General features: G+C 37.3%; 1 protein-coding gene and 1 pseudogene across 1 annotated transcript; both read left to right on the forward strand.

Moving 5' to 3' along the window:
* Positions 1-4,955: 4,955 nt before the first annotated feature.
* Positions 4,956-27,345, forward strand: LOC117990159 (alpha-tocopherol transfer protein-like). Its single transcript, XM_069504256.1, has 8 exons — positions 4,956-5,107; positions 14,115-14,201; positions 19,465-19,624; positions 20,079-20,338; positions 23,244-23,350; positions 25,584-25,720; positions 26,629-26,758; positions 27,178-27,345. Coding segments are annotated over exons 1-7 (882 nt in total). The 5' UTR covers positions 4,956-5,106; the 3' UTR covers positions 27,178-27,345.
* Positions 23,777-24,779, forward strand: LOC138403501 (uncharacterized; annotated as a pseudogene).
* Positions 27,346-27,709: the final 364 nt, after the last annotated feature.

Genomic DNA, 27,709 nt, shown 5'->3' on the forward strand with positions numbered 1-27,709 from the left:
ATTACGTAAAAATGAAGCTTCTACAATTGGAGAAGAAGGAGCAAGGCGACAATGAGGAGCCGTCTACGAGTGCCTTAGTTTCTACGAAAACCAATTTTTCGAAAAAACAGAAACAAACAACAACAGAAAATACTGAAATGTTTCATTTGTAAAGGACACCACAAAGCAATAAATTGTCCATCTAACCCATCGAAGAAGAAGACGAACAATAATGGTCATCAAGTCAATTTCACTGCATTATCTACTACAGAGAGTTCATGCAAAGGAGAGTGGATCCTTGATTCGGGCGCGTCATCTCACATGACTTGTCGCAAGGATTGGTTTAGAAACTATGTAGAGCTAGAGAAGCCTGTACAAGTTACATGCGCGAACGGGAGTAGAATAAATGGAGAAGGTCGTGGTGATGTATGTTCGACTAGAGAGTTAGAGTTTACGGTGAGTGAAGCTTTGTATGTACCCGATTTAACTGTGAACTTATTGAGTGTAAGTACGTTAGTTAATCGAGGTATTGTAGTAGTATTTTCAAAGAGAGGTTGTGAGATGTATGCAGAGAATGATTGTGAGATAAAAGGTTCTGGGAAAAAGATGTGCGAGGAAGAGAGAGGGATCTATAAATTTAGATCAAAACCTTGTACATATAACTCGTATGTTTCAGCTTTGAACACAATTGCTGATAATAGTTTTAGATTATGGCATCAGAGACTCGGTCATCTAAGTTTCAACTATATGAAGATATTGAGAGACGAAATGGCTGAAGGTATTAACTTTAAGGATCCCGAAGAAGTACAATGCGTTTCGTGTCTGAAAGGTAAGCAGACTAAGCTACCTTTTCCAAAGAAGAAGGCGAAGCGAGCTACTGAAATTCTTGAGTTAGTACATAGTGATGTTTGTGGACCTATAGAAACTCCGTCATTCTCAGGCAAACGATATTTTATTACTTTTATTGATGATAAAACAAGAAAAACCTTCGTTTATTTTTTAAGAGAAAAAAGTGAAGTTTTTTCTGTCTTGGTTGAGTTTAAGATTTTAGCTGAATCACAAACTGGCAGAAAGCTTAAAATTATTAGAACCGACAACGGGACCGAGTATGTCAATAAAAGAGTTAGTGAGTTTTTAAAACAAAATGGCATTGTTCATCAACTAACTGTGGACTATACACCAGCTCAAAATGGAGTGAGCGAGAGAGCCAATCGAACTATTGTGGAACGAGCAAGAAGTATGCTTGCTGAAGCAAACTTACCAAAAGTGTATTGGGCGGAAGCTGTTCAAACGTCTGTTTTTCTGAAAAACAGATCACCTACACTGGCGGTTAAAGGAAAGACTCCAGAAGAAGCCTGGACTGGAAGGAAAATAAATTTGAGTTTTCTGCGTATTTTTGGGAGCAAAGCATACATGCACATTCCAGATGAAAAGAGGAAAAAGCTTGATCCGAAAAGTTTGGAGCTAGTTTTTGTAGGTTACTTCGAAACAACAAAGGGTTATCGTTTATTAGACCCGAAAACTCATAAGGTATACAAATCTAGAGATGTTGTATTCTTCGAAAACTCTAAAGATATCGACACATCTAAAAATGAGGAGAGAGTAGTTGAGGAAGTAATAATACCTCTAGGGAATATAGAAGAACCGGATGTGCAAGATATACCCACAATACCAGAAATACCAATTAGTTCAGAAGAAGTTATTCAGATGGAGAATGATATAGAGACGAGAGAAGAACCTGGATCTGGGGTTATAGAGAGTAATCCAGAAACAGAAATGGAGAACGTTGATGAAGGTAGGAGATATCCTTTAAGAGAACGTACACCTACAGTGTTCAAAGATTGTATTCTATATCATACAGTAGCAGTAGCTAGAGATGAGCCACTGACTATAGAAGAAGCCTTGTCTAGAGAAGACAGTCACATGTGGAGAGCTGCAATTCAGGAGGAGTTGAAGGCTTTAAAAAAGAATAACACGTGGACTTTGGTGAAGCCACCTGAGAGAAAATGCAACATAGTAGATTCTAAATGGTTATTTAGAATTAAAGAAGAGGCGGGAGGAAAAAGATATAAAGCTCGCTTAGTTGCAAGAGGCTTCAGTCAGAGAAGAGGCATTGATTACTTCGAAACTTTTGCGCCCGTGGTCAGGCACAGTTCGTTAAGGTTACTAATAGCTTTGACAGCTAAACTAGGACTTCATATAGATCAAATGGATGTGAAAACGGCGTTCTTAAATGGACATCTTGAAGAGGAAGTATATATGAACCAACCTAAAGGCTTTGAAGAGCAAGGAGATTACATCTGTCGTCTGAACAGGGCATTATATGGTTTAAAGCAAGCTCCTAGAGCATGGAACAAAAGACTCAATGAGACGTTAGAAAAACTTGGCTTTCATAGATCCAAAAATGAATCATGTGTTTATTACAGAGGTGACAAGCAAAAAATTATCATACTTGCAGTGTATGTAGATGACATACTTATTTTTTGGAATGAAGAGCAAGAAATGAAGAAGGTTAAAGAAGAGCTAACGTTGAATTTCGAAATGAAAGATTTGGGAAGCGCTAAACTTATGCTTGGAATTAACATAACACAGGAGAAAGATGGGATAAGTCTTGACCAAGAAGATTACATAGGCAAGTTATTACATGCATATGGAATGGAAGCTGCTAAACCAGTGACCACACCTTCGGTTCAAGGGCAGAGGTTAGAGAAACCTGGACCCGATCATGTATCACCTAATGTACCTTATCAAGCATTAATTGGCTCACTTTTGTATGTTGCCGTGTGCACGAGGCCAGACATAGCACATACAGTGAATAGTCTGAGTCAGTTTAACGAGTGTTATGATGATTGCCATTGGATAGCATTGAAAAGAGTTCTCCGATATCTAAAAGGAACCAAATCGTTAAAACTTAAGTACTCTAGAGAAGCAGTACAGAGAGAATGGATTGTGGGATACGCAGATGCCGACCACGCCGGAGACCGAGATCGCAGGTCATACTCGGGATCAGTTTTTCTGTGCCAAGGAGGAGCTATATGCTGGAATAGTCAGAAGCAGAAAACAATAGCATTATCTACTGCAGAGGCAGAGTATGTGTCATTGTCGGAGGCTGCTAAAGAGGCTGTATTTCTTCGACGGTTCATGGCTGAACTAACACGGAAACCTTGTGAAGCGATAACTCTATACACTGATAGTCAGTCAGCTATGGCTATCGCACAAAACCCTGTACACCATCAACGTACTAAGCATATAGATGTACGATATCAGTTTATTCGAGAAGCAATAGAAAATGGTGAGATTTCTCTGATATATAAAGAAACCTCACGTATGGTTGCAGATGTGTTAACGAAAGGATTGATGAGAGGTAAATTTGAATGGTGTGTAAGAGGAATGGGATTAGATGATGCATGAGTATAGAGTGCAAATGTGTGATAGTAAATCAGAACGAGTAAGTGACGAGCTTATGAATATAAGGAGGAGTGTTAGAATAAATACTTCTTCGTAGGTATTAGGTTTATTTATAAGCTCAATAATAAATATGTCATTCTCTTTTGTTTGCTGTTCACATCAACATGTCAACTAAATAAAAACTGACGAAGAATATCCTTACGTATTTTCTTTTAACAATTGGTAGTTGAATCAACTACCAACAGGTTTCCATAACACTGTAGGAGGGCATTAATATTAAGCCATATTTTATTCATAGAAGTTAGAACCAAAAATCACCTAAGTAGGTATTAATCTAATCAAGAAGTTAAGTACCTACCTACTGCCGTTTCTTACATAGATCAAATCCATAGAAATTTTAATTATTATTAAGATGTTAATTATTAAGATTTCTACGACCCAAACGAAATTCACTGTAGATTCGAGAACCTCTTCCGAAAGTGGCAAGCAGTAGCAGCTTCCGCCGTAAGTCGCAAGTACCTATAAGTAGGTGTAGCACGCGACAGGTTGAGATGGCAAACGGCAAATCACAGCCCCCGCACCAGCCCGGCGCGGGATAGCGGGGATGACGAGCGGGTGTGCGGGGCGTCCCTCGCCTCATACCCCGATTACCATCTCGGCCTGTCGCGGACTATAATATATAAACGCTTACAAGTGGTTTTGAATCGTCAAAAGAATTTACAACTGGTTCGGAATGCCATTCCTACTGAGAAGAACCAGCAAGAAACTCGGCGGTTGCTCTTTTAAAAATTTTAATTTACAATAATCAGGTAATTATTATGCCATAATATTAATTGTTTTTAAGAATTAAGGCAACCCCGCTCATTGCTGGAGCTAGCCAAATCTACGTAGGAAGATAATATTATATTAGGTAGGCTAGGTACGCGCTAGCGGTACGCTATATTGTATTCTGAGGCGGTAGGTAAAGTTGGGTATGTATGTGCTATTGTCTAGTAAGTAGTACCAGTAAGAGCGGTTACGCACGTATCCGATTCGATTTCGTGAAAATATGGATAATAAACTCGGACCGAATTCGGATATTGCTTACGCAATAAATCCGTTCTGTTAAATCCAAATCCAAGCTATTCAGTGGACATCTTTGACAAATCTACGTCATATGTCCGATTAGAATCCGAGGCACATTCGAGGTATTCTCACGGATTACGGCGAGAAATTGGATGACGGAAGTCGGATCTAGTGCGTAAGCTACCATGCAAATGGTAGCCGAGTTTCTTGCTGGTTCTTCTCGGTAGGAAAGGCATTCCAAACAGTGCAGTAGTAGATGCCTCTGACAATTCAAAAATACTTGTAAAAGTTTAATCGGATAACAAATATTTTTAGTTATTTATTTATTTAAATAGTTCTACGACTACTTCGGGACGTATTTTCGCGGATTCGGATCGGATAAGTGCGGAACCGCCCTAAGTAAAAGCCATTATACTAATTTGGTAAATAAACGCGACGTGTATCCAAAACACTGATTGACGTACAACACGCATCCACTTAACGAGATTCGAGAAAGAAAGAGTTTACGAATGTTGTTAACCGAAGTCCGAACCAGTTGGCTTACATTGGCTGCATCGCGCGCGCGTTCCTATATTCTTATTTAATTTTATCAGTGACTGTATATCTTCGTATGCCATAAATATTTAAGTTGATTTTGTACCGGATTAATTAATAAGTAAGTTATATTAATTATTATTACTAAGTAATTGTAACTTTTAGACTATTTAGCAAATTATTCCAATTTTTAAATTGGCGTAAGTGCATGAAATTTTCAAATTCAGAAGCCCATTTTCATGTTCCGAGCTTATAGCTAGCTTTCATAATTTAATTGATTTATGTAAAACTGAATAAACTTGGAAATTTATAAATGGTTTGAACAAAATAAATTAAAGGGTTAAAGAAATATAAAATATATAGGATAAGTGAGTAGGTAGGTACTACCATCCGTAGATACTTATTTAGCTTGGCATTTATAAAAGGTGACTGACTGACTGAACTGACTGACGGACTGTCTGATCTATCAACGCACAGCTTAAACTACTGGATGGATCGGGTTAAAATTTGGTATGCAGATAGCTATTATGACGAAGACGTCCGCTAAGAAAAGAATTTTTGAAAATTCAACCTCTAAGGGGGTGAAATAGGGGTTTGAAATTTGTGTAGTCCACGTGGACGAAGTCACGGGCATAAGCTAGTAGGTATATTATATTAAGTAATATATAATAAAAAATAGAAACTAAACATTCCCCATGTTGCCAAATCCGACTGTCTTTAGAATATTGAATGAAAGACAAGACTTTCTCTTTCGAACCGACTACCTAATTGTGTAGCGAATTAAATTTTTACCGTATCGTATGTTTGTATATATTATGTACAGTTTTTCCTACAATACTCTTCCTCCTATGAAATCAGCTATCATATAAACTGTGATAGCCCAGTGGTTAGGACGTCCGCTTCCTAATCGGAGCTCGGGGGCTCGATTCCGGGCACGCACATCTACTTTTCGGAGTTATGTGCGTTTTAAGTATTTAAATATCACTTTCTTTAACGGTGAAGGAAAATATCATGAGGAAACCTGCATGTCCGAGAGTTCTCCATAATGTTCTCAAAGGTGTGTGATAATAAATGAATAATAATTTATTTTAATATATAAAAATTAAGCTTCTAAGTAAACGCAATCGAAATGCCGTAGTTATATTTTGATTACGTTTACTTTAGGTAAGTATGCCGCATATTTTAAAGCTTACAAAATATTATATGGAAATTTAAAGAGTTTAATACGTATAGGGTACCTACCTACTTACTTCCCGTTAACCTAGAATCATGAGATTCTGCAAGAAGCGAGGTCTCACGGCATAAGTAATGAAAAAGTCCAAAAATCGTTATAATTTGCTGTACTATAGTATCAAATATATATTGTTTTTGCGATTAACAATCTTTGCAGGTGGAAATAGTTAAACCAAGTATAAATCCTTCCAAGGCACGGGACCCATGGTGCGCGAGTCTGACTCGCACTAAGCCGGTTTTTCCAAGTCATAAATGTAGTACTGTAGGTAGGTACGTAAAATCCGTTTTGCCAGTGTCAAAAAAAGTTTTAAATACTTAAAATCCAATTGATAAGTATATTAATTATTGCGTGGTGGTATTGACTAGGTACTGATATCTGATGATCAATTTAAAGAACGGAACTGATTGGTTTCAAAAGTGTTTCGTTAATTAGGTAGGTAGGTACCTATAATTGTAATATACTTTATATAATATTATGGTAAGGCATCGGTGTATTATATATTCATGTGGTAAGGTAAGAACTAACACGTTACCTACTCAAGCTTAGCAGATTCAAAGCTTACTGCTTAGGGTCGAGTCTAGTGAAATGTTGGACTTTTAATTAAATACGTTTGCCTTGACATAATATTAAACGAACTCGTAACTAGCCATAGAGCAACATTTTCCACTGGTATATACCTACCATAAAAGGTCTATGATTGAACCTACCTAATATTAAATTTTTATATGTAGTTATGGAAGTATGCTATGTATTCTTTACTAATGATCTCTATAGGATTAGATAAGACGTAGGTACTAGGTACTTACTCGAACTAATATTCGAACTCCTACTTACAGGCAATGATATTAGAAGAAACTTCTAATATCATTGCTTACAGGCAAAACATTTGCAGGCCACAACGTATTTATTTAGTAGATAGGTAGGTACCTACTAATTTCATAATAATATGGATTTTAAAATATACAATTTAATACATTATACCTATAGGTAGAACGAGAAAAAAATTATTTTAAGTAAGAGGTAGGACCTAGGACCTATAGATATTAGGTAGTAGGTACGTATTTTATAACCGCGTCCATCTACCTACCACTGCATCATTGTACTTATGCATTTATTGATATTTATTATTTATTACTAAAACTTACGAGAGGTGTATGACCTCTCGAGATCGAGAATAAAAATTTAATTTAATTGAAACATTGTTAACAAAATTACAGAGAGTAAGAATATAGGACACTTAAAAAACAAAGGGCGACTTTATTAGGTACTAAAGTGATCAGTAATAGTTAATTTTATAAGAGTTTTATTTAAATACAAAAGCTTACCGTTATTCCTTTCACATCAGTGATTTTATTTCATACATACCTACCTATCTATTACGTAAATTATAAAATATACCTTTTAATAGATTCTAAATTACAGTATAGGTACCTACTTACATGGTATAAGTATTTTGGAAGATATAAATACTTACATAAATAACTACCTACCTACTTTATTCATCACGCAGGATAGCCTCACCTAGGTACCTACAGTACCTAATGACCTATCTACCGTGCTACGAGGTCGAGGTGCTACGTATTTAAATGAAACTTTATGTAGGTACTTAATTAAAACTGAGTAAGTAGATATAATATAAGTATTCCTATTCAGTCAACAAAGAGGAATGGAATTCTGATTCTGAATGTAATGTTTCGTAATTTATCGTCTCAACGACGTGCTAATATCAAGTTCATTACTTCATACCGATAAGCTCAGAATAATAAGTTTCTTCTTATTGTACCTATAAGTATAGGTAAGTACAGTACGTAAAAGTCAACTGTCAATGTCTGTTATAGCCATTAGGTAGGTAGGTATACTTTGGTGTCACCGACTCCGCAGACAATAAAATCCCTTTTCCGCGAGTCAAGTTCAACTTGCGGAAATGCAATAAGTTATATTGCATAGGTAGGTACAATTTTATTTTGGGTTTCGTTTACGGAAATTGTAGTTTATAGCTTTAAAGTACTTATCTGGCTAAAGCACTTTGAAAGCTAAGTATCTACCTAGATATTACCTTAAACAAAAGCGATACATGTCCCTCAAAAATATGGCCTTGTCTGAGGCGGGACATTAATGTCTTAACGTCATTCTAGGGGTGCTAACTGCAAACATAAAAGTTTGGTTATATTAATATATCTATTCGGATAGCTGTATACCTACCTTGGCGTTACCGACTCTGCCGACAATAAATTCCCCTTTCCGCGAGTCAAGTTTATTCAACTTGTATCTACGGAAATGCAATTTGTCATTGCATACTTGCAATTTTATTTTGGGGTGTGTTTACGGAAATGGACGGCTTGTTTTAAAAATGGATCGTATCTGATTTACATACCTACCTACTCGTAGAACTCTGGGAGCTAAGAAGATAACCTAACCTAACCAATGTCCCGCATTAATAACTAAATTATTCCCAGTGTCGATTAACCAAAGTTAAAATACTCATTGAAGCCAAATAGATATTATATAGTACCTAATACAATATTTGCAATCGCGTCGAAATTACAGCAGGTTTCAAAAAACTGAACTAATCAGCCCGTTGCCTGCCGTATAATATAAACCGCTTGCAAAACTTATAACTGGCATCTAAACCGTTATGAAACTAGGTAGTTAGGTACCTATATCGTACGAAACGAAGTATTGCATCGAATATAATTTCACATAAATTGTAACGAAAGTACCTACTTATAGCACAGAATCCTATAGGTAGAACATGGTAGACGATAGACGTATAATAACAATATTATGAACAAAATAAATATATCTACTTATCTCATCCCTATTCCAACAAACAAACGTAGGTTAAAGAAGTTTGTTCATTCACTGGTAAGTGGTACATCTACCCTGCCTAGTTACTTACCGACTTGATAATGATCTAATATTGAGATTTGTAGTATTAAAAAATATAGTAAGCCAGTAAATCGGTAAAGAGATGTTAGGGAACTAGTAGGCCAGAAACCCTTCGTAAGCTAAGCTACTTACCTACCTTCAAGCGATCAATTTATAAAAATAGCTATGGGGGGCGCACTTGAGATTACCTCCTCCCTTCTTTACTTAATGAGTTCCCATTGACTGTTATGGACCAAATAAAAGAATATGACAGGCAACGTTAGTTCCGATTTTCGCCACGCGCCAAGATAGCCTTGTCGTACTCTAGGTACTTAATTTAATGCACTCAGTATTTTTCCTAACACGGGTTTCCATTGTCTTACCTAATGTTTAAGACTTATCTCAGTTGTTTCAGAATTTATGGCATAGTAAATGTAAAATAAGAGCCTGTTTAAAATAGTTTATTGCAAAGATTTAGATTTTCCGAGATAATCATAAATTCATAGAAGTCTAAGTAATAAGTTTATTCTCAGAGTGATGATTGCACAAAAGAATAAGGAAGATTTAACTCGGAAACAGACTTATTCATTACCTTCCACTTGAGTAATTATTCTATTGGAACGGTTACCTAATTTCATATATTGCACACTAGCGATCCACCTCGGCTTCGCACGGGTGTTGAAAAAAAAATACCCTATGTTACTCAGAAAGAATGTAGCTTTCTATTGGTTCTAGAATTTTCAAAATCGCTTGAGCAGTTCATGAGATTACTTCCTACAAACAAACTTACAAACTTTACCCCCTTATATTAGTACAGACTAGTTGTACAAATGAACATACCTACTTACCCAATCAAAATTTTAATAATGATAATATCATTATTTTGATAAGTTATTACAGTTTATACTAATTATTATTATTATCTACAATTAGTATTTGTGTTCTGATAAGGAATTAAAACAAAGTTGCAGGAATCAGATATACTTACCTACCTAGATTAAGTAAGTAGGTACTTATCCTAAATTACTTATAGTAAAATTTAGTTCTAAGTTTAAACCGGAACGCACCTAATTGAGAACCTCCTTCTTTTTGGAAGTCTGTTAAAAATTGTTTTATTTTATTAATCTTTTTTTTAAAGGAAGGTACCCCCGTAAAAATTGTTTTATAGGGTTTAGCCACGAGGCTTAGCATGATCTCAGGCATAGGTTAGTGATAAGTCTGATAAGAATGACGTGTGTGAGATAACATGATCAGCAGTTGACATCTCAATTCGCAATACCTATTTGCAGTCCTGCCATGCATAGACAAAAAACCGGCCAAGTGCGAGTCAGGCTCGCGCAACGAGGGTTCCGTACTACAGTTCCGTACTAAGCACTATAATTCAAAAACTATGATGCATAAAAATAAATAAAAATCTTTTTTAGAATGCACAGGTAAAGCCCTTTCATATGATACCCCATTTGATATAGTTATCTTACTTCGAAAATTGAATATACTAATTATTAGTTCATGACCAGATTTTTTTTGTGTGATGCAACCCTAAATTCACGGTTTTCAGATTTTTTCCCGAATGTCTGCTATGAGACCTACCTACCTGCCAAATTTCATGAATCTAGGTCAACGGGAAGTACCCTGTAGGTTTCTTGACAGACCGACAGACAGACATACAGACAACAAAGTGATCCTATAAGGGTTCCGTTTTTCCTGTTGAGGGACGGAACCCTATAAATACGCCTTATTCATAGTTTAATGCCTATCTACTTATTAACCGACTTCAAAAAAGGAGGAGGTTCTCAATTCGTCAGAATAATTTTTTTTTATTTTAGAAAAAACCGATCAAGTGGACTTGCATTGGACTTCGGAGTTCGGACTCGCACACGACAGGCCGTGACCACAAATTCACGTTTTTCGGATTTTTTCGTTTACTAATCTAAATATATAAAAGGAAAAGGTGACTGACTGACTGACTGACTGACTGACTGACTGACTGACTGATCTATCAACGCACAGTTCAAACTACTGGACGGATCGGGCTGAAATTTGGCATGCAGATAGCTACATTATTATCCGCATCCGCTAAGAAAGGATTTTTGAAAATTCAACCCCTAAGGGGGTGAAATAGGGGTTTGAAGTTTGTGTAGTCCACTCGGACAAAGTCGCGGGAATAAGCTAGTTGTGCTATAAGCCATTGCAACCTTTCATGATTCTAGGTAAACGGGAAGTACGGAAGTAAATATTGATTTCCTTAGTGGTCTTGAGAGACACGACAGACAAGACATACAGACAGACAACGAAGTGATCCTATAAGGTTTCTTTTTCTCTGGATATCATCATCATCATGATCAACCAATCGCCGGCTCACTACAGAGCACGGGGTCTCCTCTCAAAATAAGCTGTGATAGTCTAGTGGTCAGGACGTCCGCCTTCTAATCTGAGGTCGGGGGTTCGATCCCGGGCACGCACCTCTAACTTTTCAGAGCTACGTCCGTTGTAATTAAATGCCACTTGCTTTAACGGTGAAGGAAAACATCGTGCGGAAACCTGCATGCCTGACAGTTCTCCATAATGTTCTCAAAGGTGTGTGAAGTCTACCAATCCGCATTCCGCACATGGCCAGCGTGGTAGACTATGGCCAAAACCCTTCTCTGGATATGGAACCGTAAAAATAGTTTTTGAGGATCTCCCTGGCGCAGTGGTGAGCGCTGTGGTCTTATAAGTGGGAGGACCCAGGTTTGACTCCTTATAAGGGAAATTTGTGAATTCATATTAAGTTCTAAATTATCTCTGGACTGGTCTGGTGGGAGGCTTCGGCCGTGCATAGTTATCACCCGGACTCCGGTACGTCGCCGTTTTTTTTTCTTATAATCGGTGTAATATTATAATATACTGGCTGATGCCCGCGACTTCGTTCGCGTGGATTTAGGTTTTAAAATCCCGTGGGAAATCTTTGATTTTCCGGGATAAAAGTAGCCTATGTTACTTTCCAGGTCACGTCAAAAATCACGTCGTCTCCGTTGTGACGTGATTGAAGGACAAACCAATAAACCAACAAACAAACACAATTTCGCATTTATAATAATATGGGTAGGAATTACCAACTTATATAGGTATATAAAGTATTGGTCAGTCCTGTATATAAATAACCTCTAACTATCAACTAGTTTGTGCACCTGTAGGCTGTAGATATTGTGTACCTACCTACCTATTACGTTAGTCGTTATCAGATAAAACACCAAATACCTACCATATAGATGGATAGTTAATATCAAAAATATTATCTGTTTTTTCATTACATAGTAATATTATAACGTATCCAAAGTCAACGTCTCCAATATTTAATTATTTATTTAAAAAAAATAGGAATAATGACAGAAGATAGTGATGTTATTTATGACAAGTTCAAAGGTATGATGAACCTAAATAAATTGTTATCTGTAATTAACTTGATTGTTTATTTGAACTTCAACATTATTGATATTGCAACGAGAAATTATTACTTATTTGCACTTAGGTACCTACTTATCTAATCTTTATATTTTACTAGCTGATACCCGCGACTTCGTCCGCGTGATTTTGGTTTAAAATATTCTTTGATTTTCCGGGATAAAATGTACATAGCATATGTACTTCCCCGGGATTCAAGCTAAGTCTGTACCAAATGTCATCAAAATCGGTTAAACTGCTGGACCGTGAAAAACTAGTAGACAGGCAGACAGACACACGTTCGCATTTATAATACGTATGGATACTGAGATTGCAACAATGTATGCACGACACAATATGACGTTATCTAGGTACTTGAACTTTCGTATCTTCTGCAAATAAGTCCGGTTGCTAATTTTTGAGTTGGATAAGGTCAGTTATTAATTCAACGTCTACAATATTTTATCCATGTAAATATAAGTACTTAGTTGAAATGCCACGGACTCCTACGGAGTGATTCACTTCCTTGTTTCTACAGCTCAAACCACTGGACTGAAATTTGGCATGCAGATAGCTATTATGACGTAGACATACGCTATGAAAGGATTTTTAAAAATTCAACCCTAAGGGGGTAAAAATGGTTACAATTTGTGTAGTCCACGCAAACGAAATCACGAGCATAAGCTTGTTGGGGAATAAAAGAAGAGTGAATAATAGACACCTTCCAGGCCACTAAGTGGTTTCTAACTTAGGCTGCATCAACACCTATAGTACTAGGTACCTACTACCTACTATTTGGTGTGATTGCATCAGTCAAATGCCATGCCTATAAAGCTAAAAAAACTCCCTTTAACGGGTGAAGAAGTATATTATAAAGAACTCGAATAAACAACAATTAATATGAGTTGCGAAGCTGAAAATGGCCATAGGTGGGGCGCAGCATATACTTAGCTCGATTAAGAAACAGTAAAGCTTCAACGGAAAATGCAGTAAATATTGGGATATGGGAGAGACCTCGATAACTGGGTGGATGATATGCAGTTATATAATTTGTGGGAATCGCTAGACACAAGCAGCACCAAAGCATCCGTGTCTTGTGTAAATCCTGCATGAGATTATGTTATTTTTTGTTCATCAAACTGTGTTTATTAATGCAATACCTACTTACTTAATAAGACGAGTGTCGACTGTGAGCCAATTAAATTTTATTAATAACCGCCAGTTTTTAGAACCAGATTCCACCTGCAGTGTTTCCCCAATATGGGGCTATTGAACGAGCGCATAAAGAAATTCTGCAAAAGGCGGCAGCGGCAGGCAATTCGTCTGATGCTGCAGTCCTGGACATGTTCATGTGCTGCAGTAACCATCGATCATCATCATCATGACCAACCCATCGCCGCCAGCCCACAACTTAGAATAGGTCTCCTTTAAGAATGAAAAGGGATTAGACCATAGTCCGCCAAGCTGGCTCAGTGCAGATTGGCTTCATTATGGAGAACTATCAAGTCTCAGGCATGCAGGTTTCCTTGCGATGTAACCGATTTAACCGCTTGGTCGATATTAATGAAAAAAGTTCAATATTCAAGTTCAACTTTTTTTACAGTGCCTGATCAAGAGGTGGAATGGGACACCGCACTGGTGCCTATAAAAGATTGGCTCAACAAACAACCACATTTGCCGAACGATGTCGGTAAGTAAGAACACTACACTAGCCTTTACTGTCAATTACGTAACAGATTTCAAAATAAGGAATTCACTACCTAAGTACTTAATAAAATTAATGATATTTGCTGTAACACTCATTTACTTCGGGACAGCGTGTTGCCTAGTTTAGCATCGTAGGAACAGTTACCTACAAAAATAATTCAAAGGAAAACCATAGGTACCTACTACTGTAACTATCTCTAGTTACAGACTACAGTAGGTACCTATGTTATTACACGTCTACGCGCCGAAAATTTCACATGCATTAACACTTCTACCCTTATTCTGAATTCTGTGACTAAAACAAAAAAAATCGTAAGTAAACGTTCTTAATCAGTACCAGGAAAATTGAGAACCTAATTGCTCATGTATATCCTGACCTCTATCAGGTAAAGGAGTTCTGTCATAAGTCATAACTCATAAGGCCCGACCACACGAGTATATCCCGCGATATCTGATGCCGCGACTTCGTCAACGTGGATTTGTTTTTTGAAAATCCCGTGGGAACTCTTTAATTTTCCGGGATAAAAAGTAAGTAGCTTATGTCACTTTCCTGGTCTTTTGATGAAAGGTACCTACTAGTTTAAACTCCAAAGACGTTCATATGCTAATTTTTATCACAGAAAATCATCGAGTTCCATAAGGCTCATTCGTTTAACCAATTTTTATGGGTACAGAGATAGTTTGCATCTTAGAAACTGGCGTAGACTTTATAATCTCGGAAAATAGAAGAATTCCCATGTACTTAATTATTTAAAACCTAAATCCACACAGACGAAGTTGCGGGCAGCATTATTATTAATTTTTATAATAATGCTGCCCGCGATTATAGAGAGAAACTACCTACCATAAAATCTCAAACTGTAGGTAGTCAGTTTCTTCTCTTAAAGACTCGCTCGTAAGAATATACGCATCGATGCCTTCGCAAATTGTATGTTACCTAATAATTTAATAATTACTTGAAGATGGAAACTGTATTCAGCTTTCATTATAAAATAAAATATAGGTAGGTAGGTAGGTAAAATTATATTATAAGTGCTTTATTATGTAAAAGAATTTTTAAAAATAGCATAGGTATGACGAATTATGAATTTTGCTGAGGGCGTTTGTGCACTCGTTCTTATTAGGTTTTTTTTTGATTCGTATTTTGACTTTTGACGGATCCGTCAAATGTATAATATATGTGTGAATGAGTAGGTACGTACGGTTTGTATGATGGACACTTCGAATCGTATTTTCACGAATCACGAAAACGAACCGAATACGAATGAGTGCACAAACGCCCTATACTCACTAGGAAAAATATTCATATGAATAGGTGCGAAAATATCTACTTACAGGAAAAAAACCATTTTGCAATTTTTTTATAGATTAGATTAGTAGGTATCTACACTTTTATAATAATTATTATTATTTGTTGCTTTTTACGTAACACTAAATCTTTAATTTTTCACCTAAAATAAATTTTAACTTCCCTCTTTTGCAAAAAAAAACTTCAATACTACCTAGATATCTATCTTCCTACCTAAAAAGTTTTGAAGCTATAAAAGCATGTGAATTTTTTACTTTTCATAGCATTTTTAGGTCGCTATTTGTAATATTTACGTAACGACGCGAGCGTATCTGTATAGGTAGACTCGGTTTCAAGTTTGAAGGTCGACGGACGTTTAAAATCATATTTCATGTTATGAAACAAGTTAATGTTAAATAACATCTTCATTCTTCAGTAGGTAAGTGGATGCAACACGCAATGGCATTTCGAAACTCTAAATTATAGACTCTAAAGTTCGAAAAGGTATTTTTCGTCATGTAACCTACATTACATAATCAATGTAGGTACCTACTTACATTTTTTTTGTTTTTTTTAAATATTAGCCATGGTAATCATGAATAATATTCCCGTTTCCCCTCCAGCTAATCGTAAAGCTTGTGCTGGGAGTAGGTACGACAATAGTGCAACGGGTGGGGTTTGAACTGCCGACCTTTCGGATTTCAGTCCGTGGCTTAACCGTTGAGCTATTGAGGCACTAACGTTGATTCCAGAACCATTGAGTCTAGAAACTAGATGTTTTGCATGTAGGAGGCTCTCTTTATAAAGTAGATCCCCTAGTAATAAACCAACGGAATCTCTAAATACTGGGGAAAAGCTAGTTTGATAATAAAATAGGTTCATTGACATGAAGCTTCACGTATACCCGCCAAATAATCCTAGTGAGGTTTGACTTGAGACTTGTTCCAATCAGCCGGCAGATCGTCTCTAAACAATCATCAGCCTTAAGTTACTGCTAGATACTGACTGATGCCATCGCATCGAGCTTATCTATCTAAGCCAAGGCGGTTAAAGCGGTCATTGATCTAGCCATTTCTTTCTGAGTCCAAATTTGCAAAACTGTCGACCGTCCAATCTTCAACAACTTTTTAGAGATGACGTGTACCTATTGCTTAGTGATCTTAGATCGACCTGCGCATATTGGCAATACAAGTAATTGAAACAGATTAGATGATATTCAGCTCAACTAGGTTTTGGAGCGGCGACCCACCAGGTATCCTCGGGTGAAATTGTTGAAAAATCCTCTCTTAGTGGGGGTTTACGTTAGAAAAAACCTACTTGCAAAATAATTATAAGTGGTCTCAACTCTAAACCAAGTGCCTCCCAGTGCTTTGGATCGCGGTTACAGTAGTTAGGTAGGTACTTCGATATTATGTGAGTTGAGTTAGTTTGTCCTTTTATACCTACTATGTGCCGTACTCAGCACATTATACGTATGTAACAAACTGGTCACTTAGATAAACGTGAGCTATTTTTCTGATTAAGATCTTACCTGGAGCGTTTCGAGGTACCAGAGGAATTCAAATTACTTATAATTTGATGACACACAATATCTTGGCCATAGCAGACTCGATGCTTCTAGCTTCAGCGATCGACGAGTAAATACCGACTTTCTGTGTTCGATCGCTGTACCTATTGAAATCGCGCGTTTTGGCCTTACGCGGCATCAAGCTAAGTAAGTACCTATATAAAGTTTACTCATGTGTTTGAACTTCCGAAAAGTGAGCGAAGTGGAGCGTTTAAACGCAATACCGAGCTTCCAAAAAACAACTACTAAATCGCCAATCGCTGATGCTAAAAGCATCGTGTCTACTATGGCCCTAATACCCACGACGAGGTTTTTTAGATTTCCTATTAGGTTAAAGCTACCTTACCTACCATTGCTATATTGTTTGCTTGAAGTTACCTATTGCTCTTGGGCAATTCAAATTGCGAAACATACTACCTATGCATAGTTATGAAAAACGTTTAATAGTCTTTTGTTAGAGTTTAAGCGTTACTTTAATTTCTGATAGAAAATTTAAGCATCACCTAATGAAACATATTGCTTAGGCTAATTTGTATTGTTGAGATGTAAGTAACGGTCATGCAACGACAAAGAAAGTCACTGTTTTGTTTAGTTTACTACATGCTAATATATTCTAATAGATTCAGTACACAAATAGGTCTTATGTAATAGACAATAATGCATATATTGCGTTAGAAGATATACCTACTTGTATTGTATCCTTGTTTCGCCGTCGTTGCACTCGCACCGACTGACTGACTGACTGACTTATATATATCAACGGACAGCCTAAGCCGCTGGTCCTAAAGACATGAAATTTGGAGGATGTGTTCTTTGTAAGAAAGGATTTTTAATAATTCCACCTCTTAGTGGGTTAAATGGGGGTTTGAAATTTATGTAGTCCACGCGGACGAAGTCGCGAGCATAAGCTAGTCCCCAATATGCGACGAGGGTGACCACCGAGAGGGTCCCCCTCATAAACAAAAAAGGAGATTAGGTACATTACTAAGCCGTAAGTTTTGGATATCAGCTGTTTCGCCGCGCTATTTGTTTACGTCAATCTATGTACAGATACAATATCTCCACTGCAACATTGTAAGCTGATTGATAGATATACCTAATTACTAAGTATTTTAGAAACATGATATATATTTTCTAATTTTGATGCCGACCAGCTAGTCCAGATGCACCAAATGCACCTACCTACTTAATCAAAACATTTTATTAGGGAATTATCTTTTGTTACACTTAGATAATAATATAAAATACATATTTAATTGTTCTGAGCACAACATTTTAAAGGTCAGTCACATATTAATATATTTACTGATATCAAAATATCACATTACAAATATTATTATTTTTATACAAAATATTACGTTTGAGACTCTGGGCCCATGGTCATCGGACACGAAAGCTTTTATAAACGTCGTGTCCCAAAGCTGATCCACGCGTCTGGTGACCCAAGAGCTGGTGCTTATTTCGCTCAACGGTTGAGCCTTGCCGTTCAGCGAGGTAATAGCGCCAGTGTTTTGGGCACAATGCCCATAAATGACCATTTGGACGGCGTATATTTTTTGTAAATATATTTTTTTTAGTGATAAATTTTTCTGTATGTTTTATAGACTAGAGATGATCATATTAGTTATAATAATTATTTATGTGCGTAAATATTACATTAATACTTAAAGCTAGCCTAATTACTATACAAATCATGCCCGTGTGGCTTGGTGGCTGTTCCGTTACGCAAAAAATGGGCCAACCCTTGTCACCAGATGAGGCTACTAATCGCGGTGAAATATCTCGTAAAAATTTTTTTGTACTAAGACTTGATTGCCCCAGGGTCTCCATGGCAAATTACAATGTAATTAATTACCTACATAGCCAGATAATAATGTTTCCTGTGAGTTCGTGTTTTTATTTAAGTAGTTTAGTTAACATTTTGAACCTACGAGTCTTTTCTAAAGTCATCTACTGGTAATCATCTACTGGTTGCTTACGTGACTTACGTCAGAGCAGAGCTACTTTTGGGCTAACGCACAGACTAGTTGGATTTAAGCCGAGTGACGAAACCTTTTGATAGCAACTTAAATTCAGCTTTATATGCTCTAGACATAGGATTGAAATTGATACACTGAAAAAAAATTGCAAATCGGTCCAGAAACCTCGAAAAAATCGTACTTACATTTAAAAAAACGGGCCGAATTGAGAACCACCTCCTTTTTGGAAGTCGGTTACAAATAAAACACGACGGGAGACTCAAGGAGATGCATATGGGTGTATGTAGAAAAAAGGCCTGAGACTGGGAAATGCGTTTATGCATTCCCCTCCCTTAGGGAGTAAAATAGGGGTTGAAATTTGTGTAGTCCATGCGGACGAAGACGCGGGAATAAGTTAGCAACAATTTTTCAGAGGATATCCTGCTACGTCGTTTCTACCTCAGCTGCGACCAGAGCCTGGAGCGGGTCAAGAAGACCATCGACTTATTCTTCACCATCCGGTCCACGACGCCCGAGCTCTTCCTGAAGCGGGATCCCTGGGCGCCTGAGATCAGACGAGTTTTTGAGATCGCGTAAGTGTGACCGTATCTTCCCATAGTTACTAACTTTAAAAAAATAGCGAGCAAACGAGCAGGCGGGTCACGTGATTACCGCCGCCCATAAACATTTGCAGCACCAAAGAAAACATGATCTGTGAAATCAGTACCCTTATTATTCAGTACCCTTATTATAAATACGTAAGTGTGTTTGTTTGTTGGTTTTTGGTTTGTTGTTTTGTCCTTCAATCACGTCACAACGGTGCAACAGATTGACTTGATTTTTTGCGTGGGTATAGATGAACACCTGGAAAGTGACATATGCTACTTTTTATCCCGGAAAATCAAAGGGTACGTCCATGGGATTGTTAAAAACCTAATTCCACACGGACAAAGTCGCGGGCATCAGCTAGTCACTGACAAGTGCACAAACGCCCTTACTTGTTCTTTGTTACTTGAAGTAAGCTTCTATGTATTTATTATTTTACAGGGACATGTGCCCGCTGCCACACAAGACTAAGGAGAACTACCGCGTGTTCATCTACGGGCTCAACAACCCAGACTACGACCTGTTCAACTTCGTGGACGCCGTCAAGACGTTCTTCATGCTCGCCGACACGCGGCTAACGGAGGAGGACGACATCCCTTCAGGAGAGATACCCATATTTGACACGAACAACATCACGCTCAAGTTCATTGGCAAAATTAATCTGGCCATCTTGCGGAAATACATGCTTTACACACAGGCATGTAGTACTTTTTATTATCTTAATTTTATGGGACTTATTCGATAAGGACACGCCACCCTTATAATAAATTTGAAAGTGTGTTTGTTTGTTGGTTTGTCCTTCAATCACGTCGCAACAGAGCACCGGATCGACGTGATTTTTTGCATGGGTATAGTTTAAGACCTGGAGAGTGACATAGGCTACTTTTTATCCCGCAAAATCAAAGAGTTCCCACGGGATTTTTAAAACCTAAATCCACGCGTACGAAGTCGCGGCATCAGCTAGTCGTATCCTAAATTACAATTAGGTCCCTAAATTAGGTACCTAACGGAATGCAATAGATATACCAGATATAAGTATGTGTATTACCTACCTATAGGTACAGTACGCCGCAGAAAATAATGTACATCGACCTTTAGAAGGAGATAGCGGATTTGTAGATCATCATTGTATCTGTCGTTGAGACCGATAAAACACCGTACACACTCATACCTATTGAGTGACAGAGACAACGCTCTACAAAGCCGAAATGTCATTCTAAATGCCGATGTACGTTATTTTCTGCCGCGTAGGTACTGTCTGTACAGTGGTATTACTTGTCTCCAGCACCTAGAAGTACTTAGTAGGTATTGTAAGATACTGCAGCAGTGTATGTTTCATACAGGTCCTTGGGTTTCAAATCTTACAGGCGTATAAGTCACGCAAATTGCTAATGCGCGTGGCCCCATTTTATTGACGTCAGCACCAGACTGAAGTTTCGAAGGTATATTTTTACACCAAACATCAAACGACGTATATACATCAAATGACGTCAAAATGACGTCATTTTGATGTTAATAAGACATGGTTCCAGCGCAATAGCAATTTGCGGGACTTACACGTACGCGTTTAGTGTGATGTCCTATAACGAAACTACTACGGCTAATATATTTTTATTGACCAGCGATCGTGAACACACGAGGTATATTAATTAATTTGCCTATTATTTTTGTAGACTTAAAATAAAACTACCCGACTATTCGAAAGCGCTTGTAAAAAGTCTACTTGAATAAAAACATATTCTATTCTATTCTAAAGAAAAGTGAACATAAATTAGGCACATATCACCCTATTGTAGAGCAAAGCACTAGGTAAAAACTCATCCAAATATTAAACCTATAGAAATAGATTTAATTCATTTTAATAAGGCTTACTCCATAATTATTGTACCTTATCGGGAACCGTGAGGAAGCCATTTCGACCTCTGTGCAGCCTCGCAAGCTCGATGAAAGTTTTGTGAACAGCATTCGTCTCTATTAGGTCCGTAGTTACGTATTTTTAAACACGGATATACAGACCTACCTAATAGGCAAGTTAGTCATAAATGTTTAAATACCGTGTCATGCGAAAGTGGAGACGTTTTTCGTGCTCTTCCGAGAAGGTAATTAAAGCTCATCGCACATCTAATCCGCACGTACTGAAATTGCTAAAGTTTATTAGCCGGTATAATATTAGTCTTGTAGTTGAATCCCTTATAAAATAACGTTAACTGTACTGTACGTGAAACATGGAAGTAGGAAGTAATAATTCTTTGAAACTATTAATAATAATATAATATAATAATAATATATAATAAAGCCTTTATTTACTGAAAACATTACATGCAATTACATTTTATCATAATATTCAGTATATACATATTTTAATAGAATAAAAAAAAAAACTTATACATAATACTTATTTACATTTACATTTATATTTATATATCATTACTATTATTTATGTCATCGCTATTTTTTTAATTATTAATTTTCTTACTGTATATATTTTCATTTTTTAATATGTACACAATACTATTCTGCATATCACTACTAATTTTCATATTTTATTAGGTATATACATTCTTCTTCCTCTTTTATTTTTCAGTACGCCCCATTTGGACGAAAGCCTCCTCCAGTCGTTTCCACATTTCTCTATCTTGGGTCAATCGTTGCCATGTTGCTCTAAACTATTATTTCACGTTTAATCATTTTATTGGAGATGTCAAATCATGACGTTTTCTAAATAGTTAATCTTCATACTAAATGACAGATTTACATACAACACATTTCGAGGGCTTCATAACAAAAAGGCATGCTGATGTCATTTAGGTATGACGTAGTCTACATCCTCTAAGTAAGGTTTATGAAAATTCAACCCTTTAAGAGCGTAAAATAGATGATGTTGCGGACATAAATAAGCTAGTTTGTTGTAAATCCCTCGATTTGCAGACTGAAGTAGAGCCTCGCGCGACTCATACAATTAATGTGCGATCAGTTTTAATGTCTGTTCCAAAGCAATTAAAAACATTAATTCAATGACGAACATGTTGTAACTGCTTATCGTGCAATCATAATAAGTGTCTTTTATATATTATTCCTGCAACAGAAAATTGCCGGCGTTCCAATAATTATGTTCAATTATTAATTCATCTACTTACCTGACGAATAACGAACACGGTTATCTAAATCACATACCTATAGTCCGCGACTGGTTGGGATGGCAATCGGCGTATGTGGCGGGGGGACGCCCCACATACCCGCACTCGCACGCGCCTTGTTAGCGCGGGGACTGTTCCCTCCCCGATTGCCATTTCAACCTGTCGCGTACTATAGATATCAGTATCTAAGTTCTACTAGTACTTACTTATATATTATTTAAAGGTAGCATAGGTACAAAATTATCGCAAGTACTTAGGTACTTGCATTAATTTTGTCAAAATATGCGATTCGTACATCAAATCATTAAGATCGCTATTACAGCATCAGGATCAAGATTCAGCTTTGTGACTCCTTGACTTAATTTCTGATTTGATTCCATAAATAACCTCCAAACCTGTCTTCAAACATAACTCACTTCAGTCAGCCATTAATAATAATATTATGTATTATTTTGTAATTTTCAGGAAGCGATACCGATCAGACTGAAGCAAGTACACATAATCAACGCGCCCGCATATATTGGCAAGATATTTGCTCTCTGCAAGCCCTTCCTAAACGCAGATGTTGCTAAATTGGTAAATAAAGAAATATTCAAACATCATTATAACTTATAAGTAACTAGGTAGGTATATTCATATGATACGTAGTACGTATGATACAAAAAAATAAGTGTCATCTATCAACTTCAGTTTAGGTGAACTGTTTGCATACTTTCGATTGAAATTTGAATCAAGGCCCTATAGTCTCTCGCACATTGAATCATAATACTTATTGATGTCGTGGGTTTTCAGTACCTGAATATTATCCAGACTGAATTTTGACCGGTGATGGCGTTGGTTTTGGATGGTGTATCAAGTAGCTACCCGGCGTGTGCTACTACGCTGAAAAAACAACTTTAAAACATCTTCGCATTATTTTTGTAATGAAACCGGGTTGGGGCACATCGGTTGGATGGTTTCGAACTCTATAACGGACATAGGCAGAAACACTTTTTGTAAATACTGGTACGGTAACCAATCTAATGTGGTTAAATGGGGAAATGAACTCAGTGACCCATACAAAATGGAGTGTGGAGTAAGGCAGGGAGGGCTGACGTCCCCTGGGCTGTTTAATCTATATGTGAACCAGCTGATTGAGAGGCTCAGCGGAGCTGGTGTCGGGTGTTCGATTGATGGCGTAAGCATGAACAATTTTAGCTACGCGGACGACATGGTTCTGCTGAGCCCCTCGGTCGGGGGTCTTAGAAAGTTGCTGCAACTCTGTGAGGAGTATGCCGGGATGAATGGACTCAGTTACAACTCTAATAAAAGTGTGTTCCTTGTTTTCAGGGGAAAAAAACAAAATAACTACTTTTAAACCAAAAATACAACTATGTGGTAATCCCCTGAAGCAAGTGACTGAGTTCAAGTATCTCGGACATGTAGTAACCGACAGCCTGAGGGACGACAGTGACATGGAACGTGAGCGCCGGGCTCTGTCGGTCCGAGGCAATATGTTGGCCCGCAGATTTGCGCGATGTACTGGACAGGTAAAGCTGACCTTATTTAGGGCTTACTGCCAGTCATTTTATACGTGCAGTCTGTGGACGAACTACACGCAGCGGACCTACAGTGCCCTGCGCGTCCAATACAACAATGTGCTGAGGGCGGTGTTGAGAAAGCCTCGCCACTGCAGTGCGTCGGCAATGTTTGCGGATGCTCGCGTGGATGATTTCTACGCGATCATGCGCAAGCGTGCCGCGTCCTTGATGAGCAGGCTGTTGAGGAGTACCAACACTCTTCTCAGCGCATTGTCCACGAAATTGGATAGCCCTCTCTGGAGGTGCTGGAGTGGTGCGCACATAGGTGCAAAGAGACCCCCGCGGGAATTATAAATAGGATTAGTTTTAATTTTAGTAGAATTAGTTGTTAAGTTAAGTTTAAGCTAGTAATAAGTAAGTACTAACATAGGTTAAGGAATTATTTCTGTACTAACACACAATTATGGGTGTACTTATGCCTGCAATAAAAGTTTATTTATTTATTATTTATTATTTTTGTGTTTTGTATGTTAAGAAGATTACATCTAAACTCCTCGTGTCTAGTTGGCAGTTCAATAGCATTTTAAATATTTTTTTATAATAATAATAATAATAATACGTTTTTATTTCATTGTGTAAAATCTCTGAAGCGTTCTATAAAATACCGGATGTTACAAAAAATTAATTTAAATGCCTCTATTTTAGCGTATAATTATAATTATCTACATATATCTACTCGACACAATTTGCGTTAGGTAACTACAAATGTGTAATAAACTACCCAAAAAATAATGGTTAATGTTGAAGCTTGAAACGAATAATATTAACTAAATAACGCGTAAAATTTAACTCCTCACGCACCATTTTAACTTTTTTTTTGCGCGCACTATACGATGGCATTTGAACTTTCATTACGTCCGACGCGTCCGATGCTTGCATTTATGTGCGATCAGTTTTTAATTTTAATCGCCTTAAAAAGGACGATTTCCTCAGTTTCACGTGTTTGTAGGGTTGCGTACCCGAAGAGTGCCAAGGGACTTATTACTATTGCCTTCCATCCGTTCGTCCGTCTGTCTATCAACGGGCTGCATCTCGTGAAGTGTGAGTCTGTGTGCTTTCACAGAGTGTGTATTAATATTGCTACTTTGACAGCAAACAATAAAAATTTCAAAATGGTTGCAATAAAAATTTGAATCATCTAATTTAAAAGTGTTATTTCTTGTACGATTGTACGGAACCCTTCATGTGTGAGTCCGACTTGCGCTTGACCATTTTTTTTTTAATTGTAGATAAGATTTCACGAGCCGGGCTCGGACACGCTATACAAGGACGTGCCGCGGGAGCTGCTGCCCAACGAGTACGGCGGCAAGGCGGGCTCCGTCGAACAGATCAAGCGCTACTGGATGAAGAGGGTTGAAGCTAAGAGGTAACAATTTTTATCGATTCATCCGCGTGGACTACACTTTCAAACCCCTATTTCATACCCTTAGAGGTTGAATTTTCAAAAATCCTTTTTTAAAAGATATCTACGTCGCGTCGTTATAGCTCCAATCTGCATGCCGAATTTCAGCCTGATCCGTCCAGTACTTTGAGCTGTGTGTTGATGGATCAGTCAGATCCGTCATCCTTTCCTTTTATATCGTTGATTTAGGTTTTAAAAAACCCGTGGGAACTTTTTGTTTTTCTGGGATAAAAGTATCCATGTCTATCTCCGGGATGCAAGCTATCTTTTCGTCACACGGATCGGTTTAACGGATGGACCGTGAAGAGGTACACAGAAACACTTTCGCATTTTAAGTAGATAAAGTAATTATATTTTTTACAATTTTTTAGTGTTTTACCTACACTTCAAGGAAATTAAATTAAGTACTGAGTTAACATACATATCACCAATTTCGTCACTGGCAGTAAGCGAGACCGTCAAGTGGCCGAGTGGTCAAGGCATCGGGCGCGAACCCACAAGATGCAGGTTCGATTCCTGCCGGTTACGCAATTTTTGATATGTATTTAAAATTATTTAATTAGTAATTATTATCACTACCCATATTATAAAATGTGAAAGTGTGTTTGTTTATTGGTTTGTTGGTTTGTCCTTCAATCACGACGCTAGCTAGCTATTGCACGAGTATAGTCACCTGGAGAGTGACATATTATACCGATAAATCAAAGAGTTCCCTCGGGATTTTTAAAAACCTAAATCCACGCGTATGAAGTCGCGGGCATCAGCTAGTACTCAATATTAGTATGGATTGTATAGCTGAGAGAGACGGGGATACCCTAAAACTTTGGGTTTAAGATGCTAACTTGCTTGATGTTATAATTTCCTCATTCCAGAAACTGGTTCCTAGCCAACGACAAGAATTGGGCGGTTGATGAAGCTCTTCGACCAGCGGCTAACAACGACGAAAAGACTAGGCGAATAAAGGACTTGCCTGGATCATTCCGCTCTCTTGCTTTCGATTAGGTACCTATAAGTAGTTTCAAAATGTAACTAATCGGAATCTAGTGATATAAAATCGCTAATTGGTATAAACGGTATTTTATATACGCGGACGAAGTCGCGGTCATCAGCCAGTTATGCCGTCATCTAACGTTGCTCTCATAGTCTCAACAGTGAATCTATCAGCATGTTGATAAATAAGTTAAATATCCTTTTTTGCATTTTGAAAATCTGGTAGCTATGCCTACCTACTCGCAGTGAAGTATGTTTGTATTTAGTACCTACCTAGGATAGTTTGTCTAAAATATCATTGCCAAACATATTCGAAGGAACAAAAGTCAAAACATTTAGCTTGTCCGTTTATTCTCAAATTTTACTATTTTGTTAAGTATTCAAGTGTTTTTTTTATTTTTTTATTTCTGGTGATTTTCTCTTATTTTTAGGGTTCCGTACTTCAAACAGAAAAAGGGACGTTATAGGATCACTTCGGTGTCTGTCTGTCGTGTCTGTCAAGAAGCCTATAGGGAGTCCCGTCCCGTCAATCCAAAAACCGTGAATTTGTGGTTACATCACAAAATAAATGTCATAAATAAATAATTAGTGTTTTCAACTATCGAAGTAAGATTAATTAACCAAGTGGGGTATCATATGAAAGGGATTTCTCTATCTGTATATTCTAAAACAGATTTTTATTTATTTTTATACATAGTACTTTTTGATTTAGCGTGTAAAATGTCGAAAAAAATACGACTGTATTACGGAACCCTTGAAGCGCGAGTCTGACTCGCACTTGGCCGCTTTTTTGCTATTAGGAATAAGTTGTATATTTTCTAAGTAGGTAATTTGTTTAAAATTTTGGCTTAACGAATAAATTTTTATGTTAAGTACCTAATTTAATTTAAATTTTAATAAGGGGCAAAAAATTATTTAAAAATTAAAAAAACTTAGGTTAATGTTTATTACTTTTTATATTAA

This window comes from Maniola hyperantus, chromosome 17 (assembly GCF_902806685.2).
Source record: "Maniola hyperantus chromosome 17, iAphHyp1.2, whole genome shotgun sequence".
Lineage (NCBI taxonomy): Eukaryota > Metazoa > Arthropoda > Insecta > Lepidoptera > Nymphalidae > Maniola > Maniola hyperantus.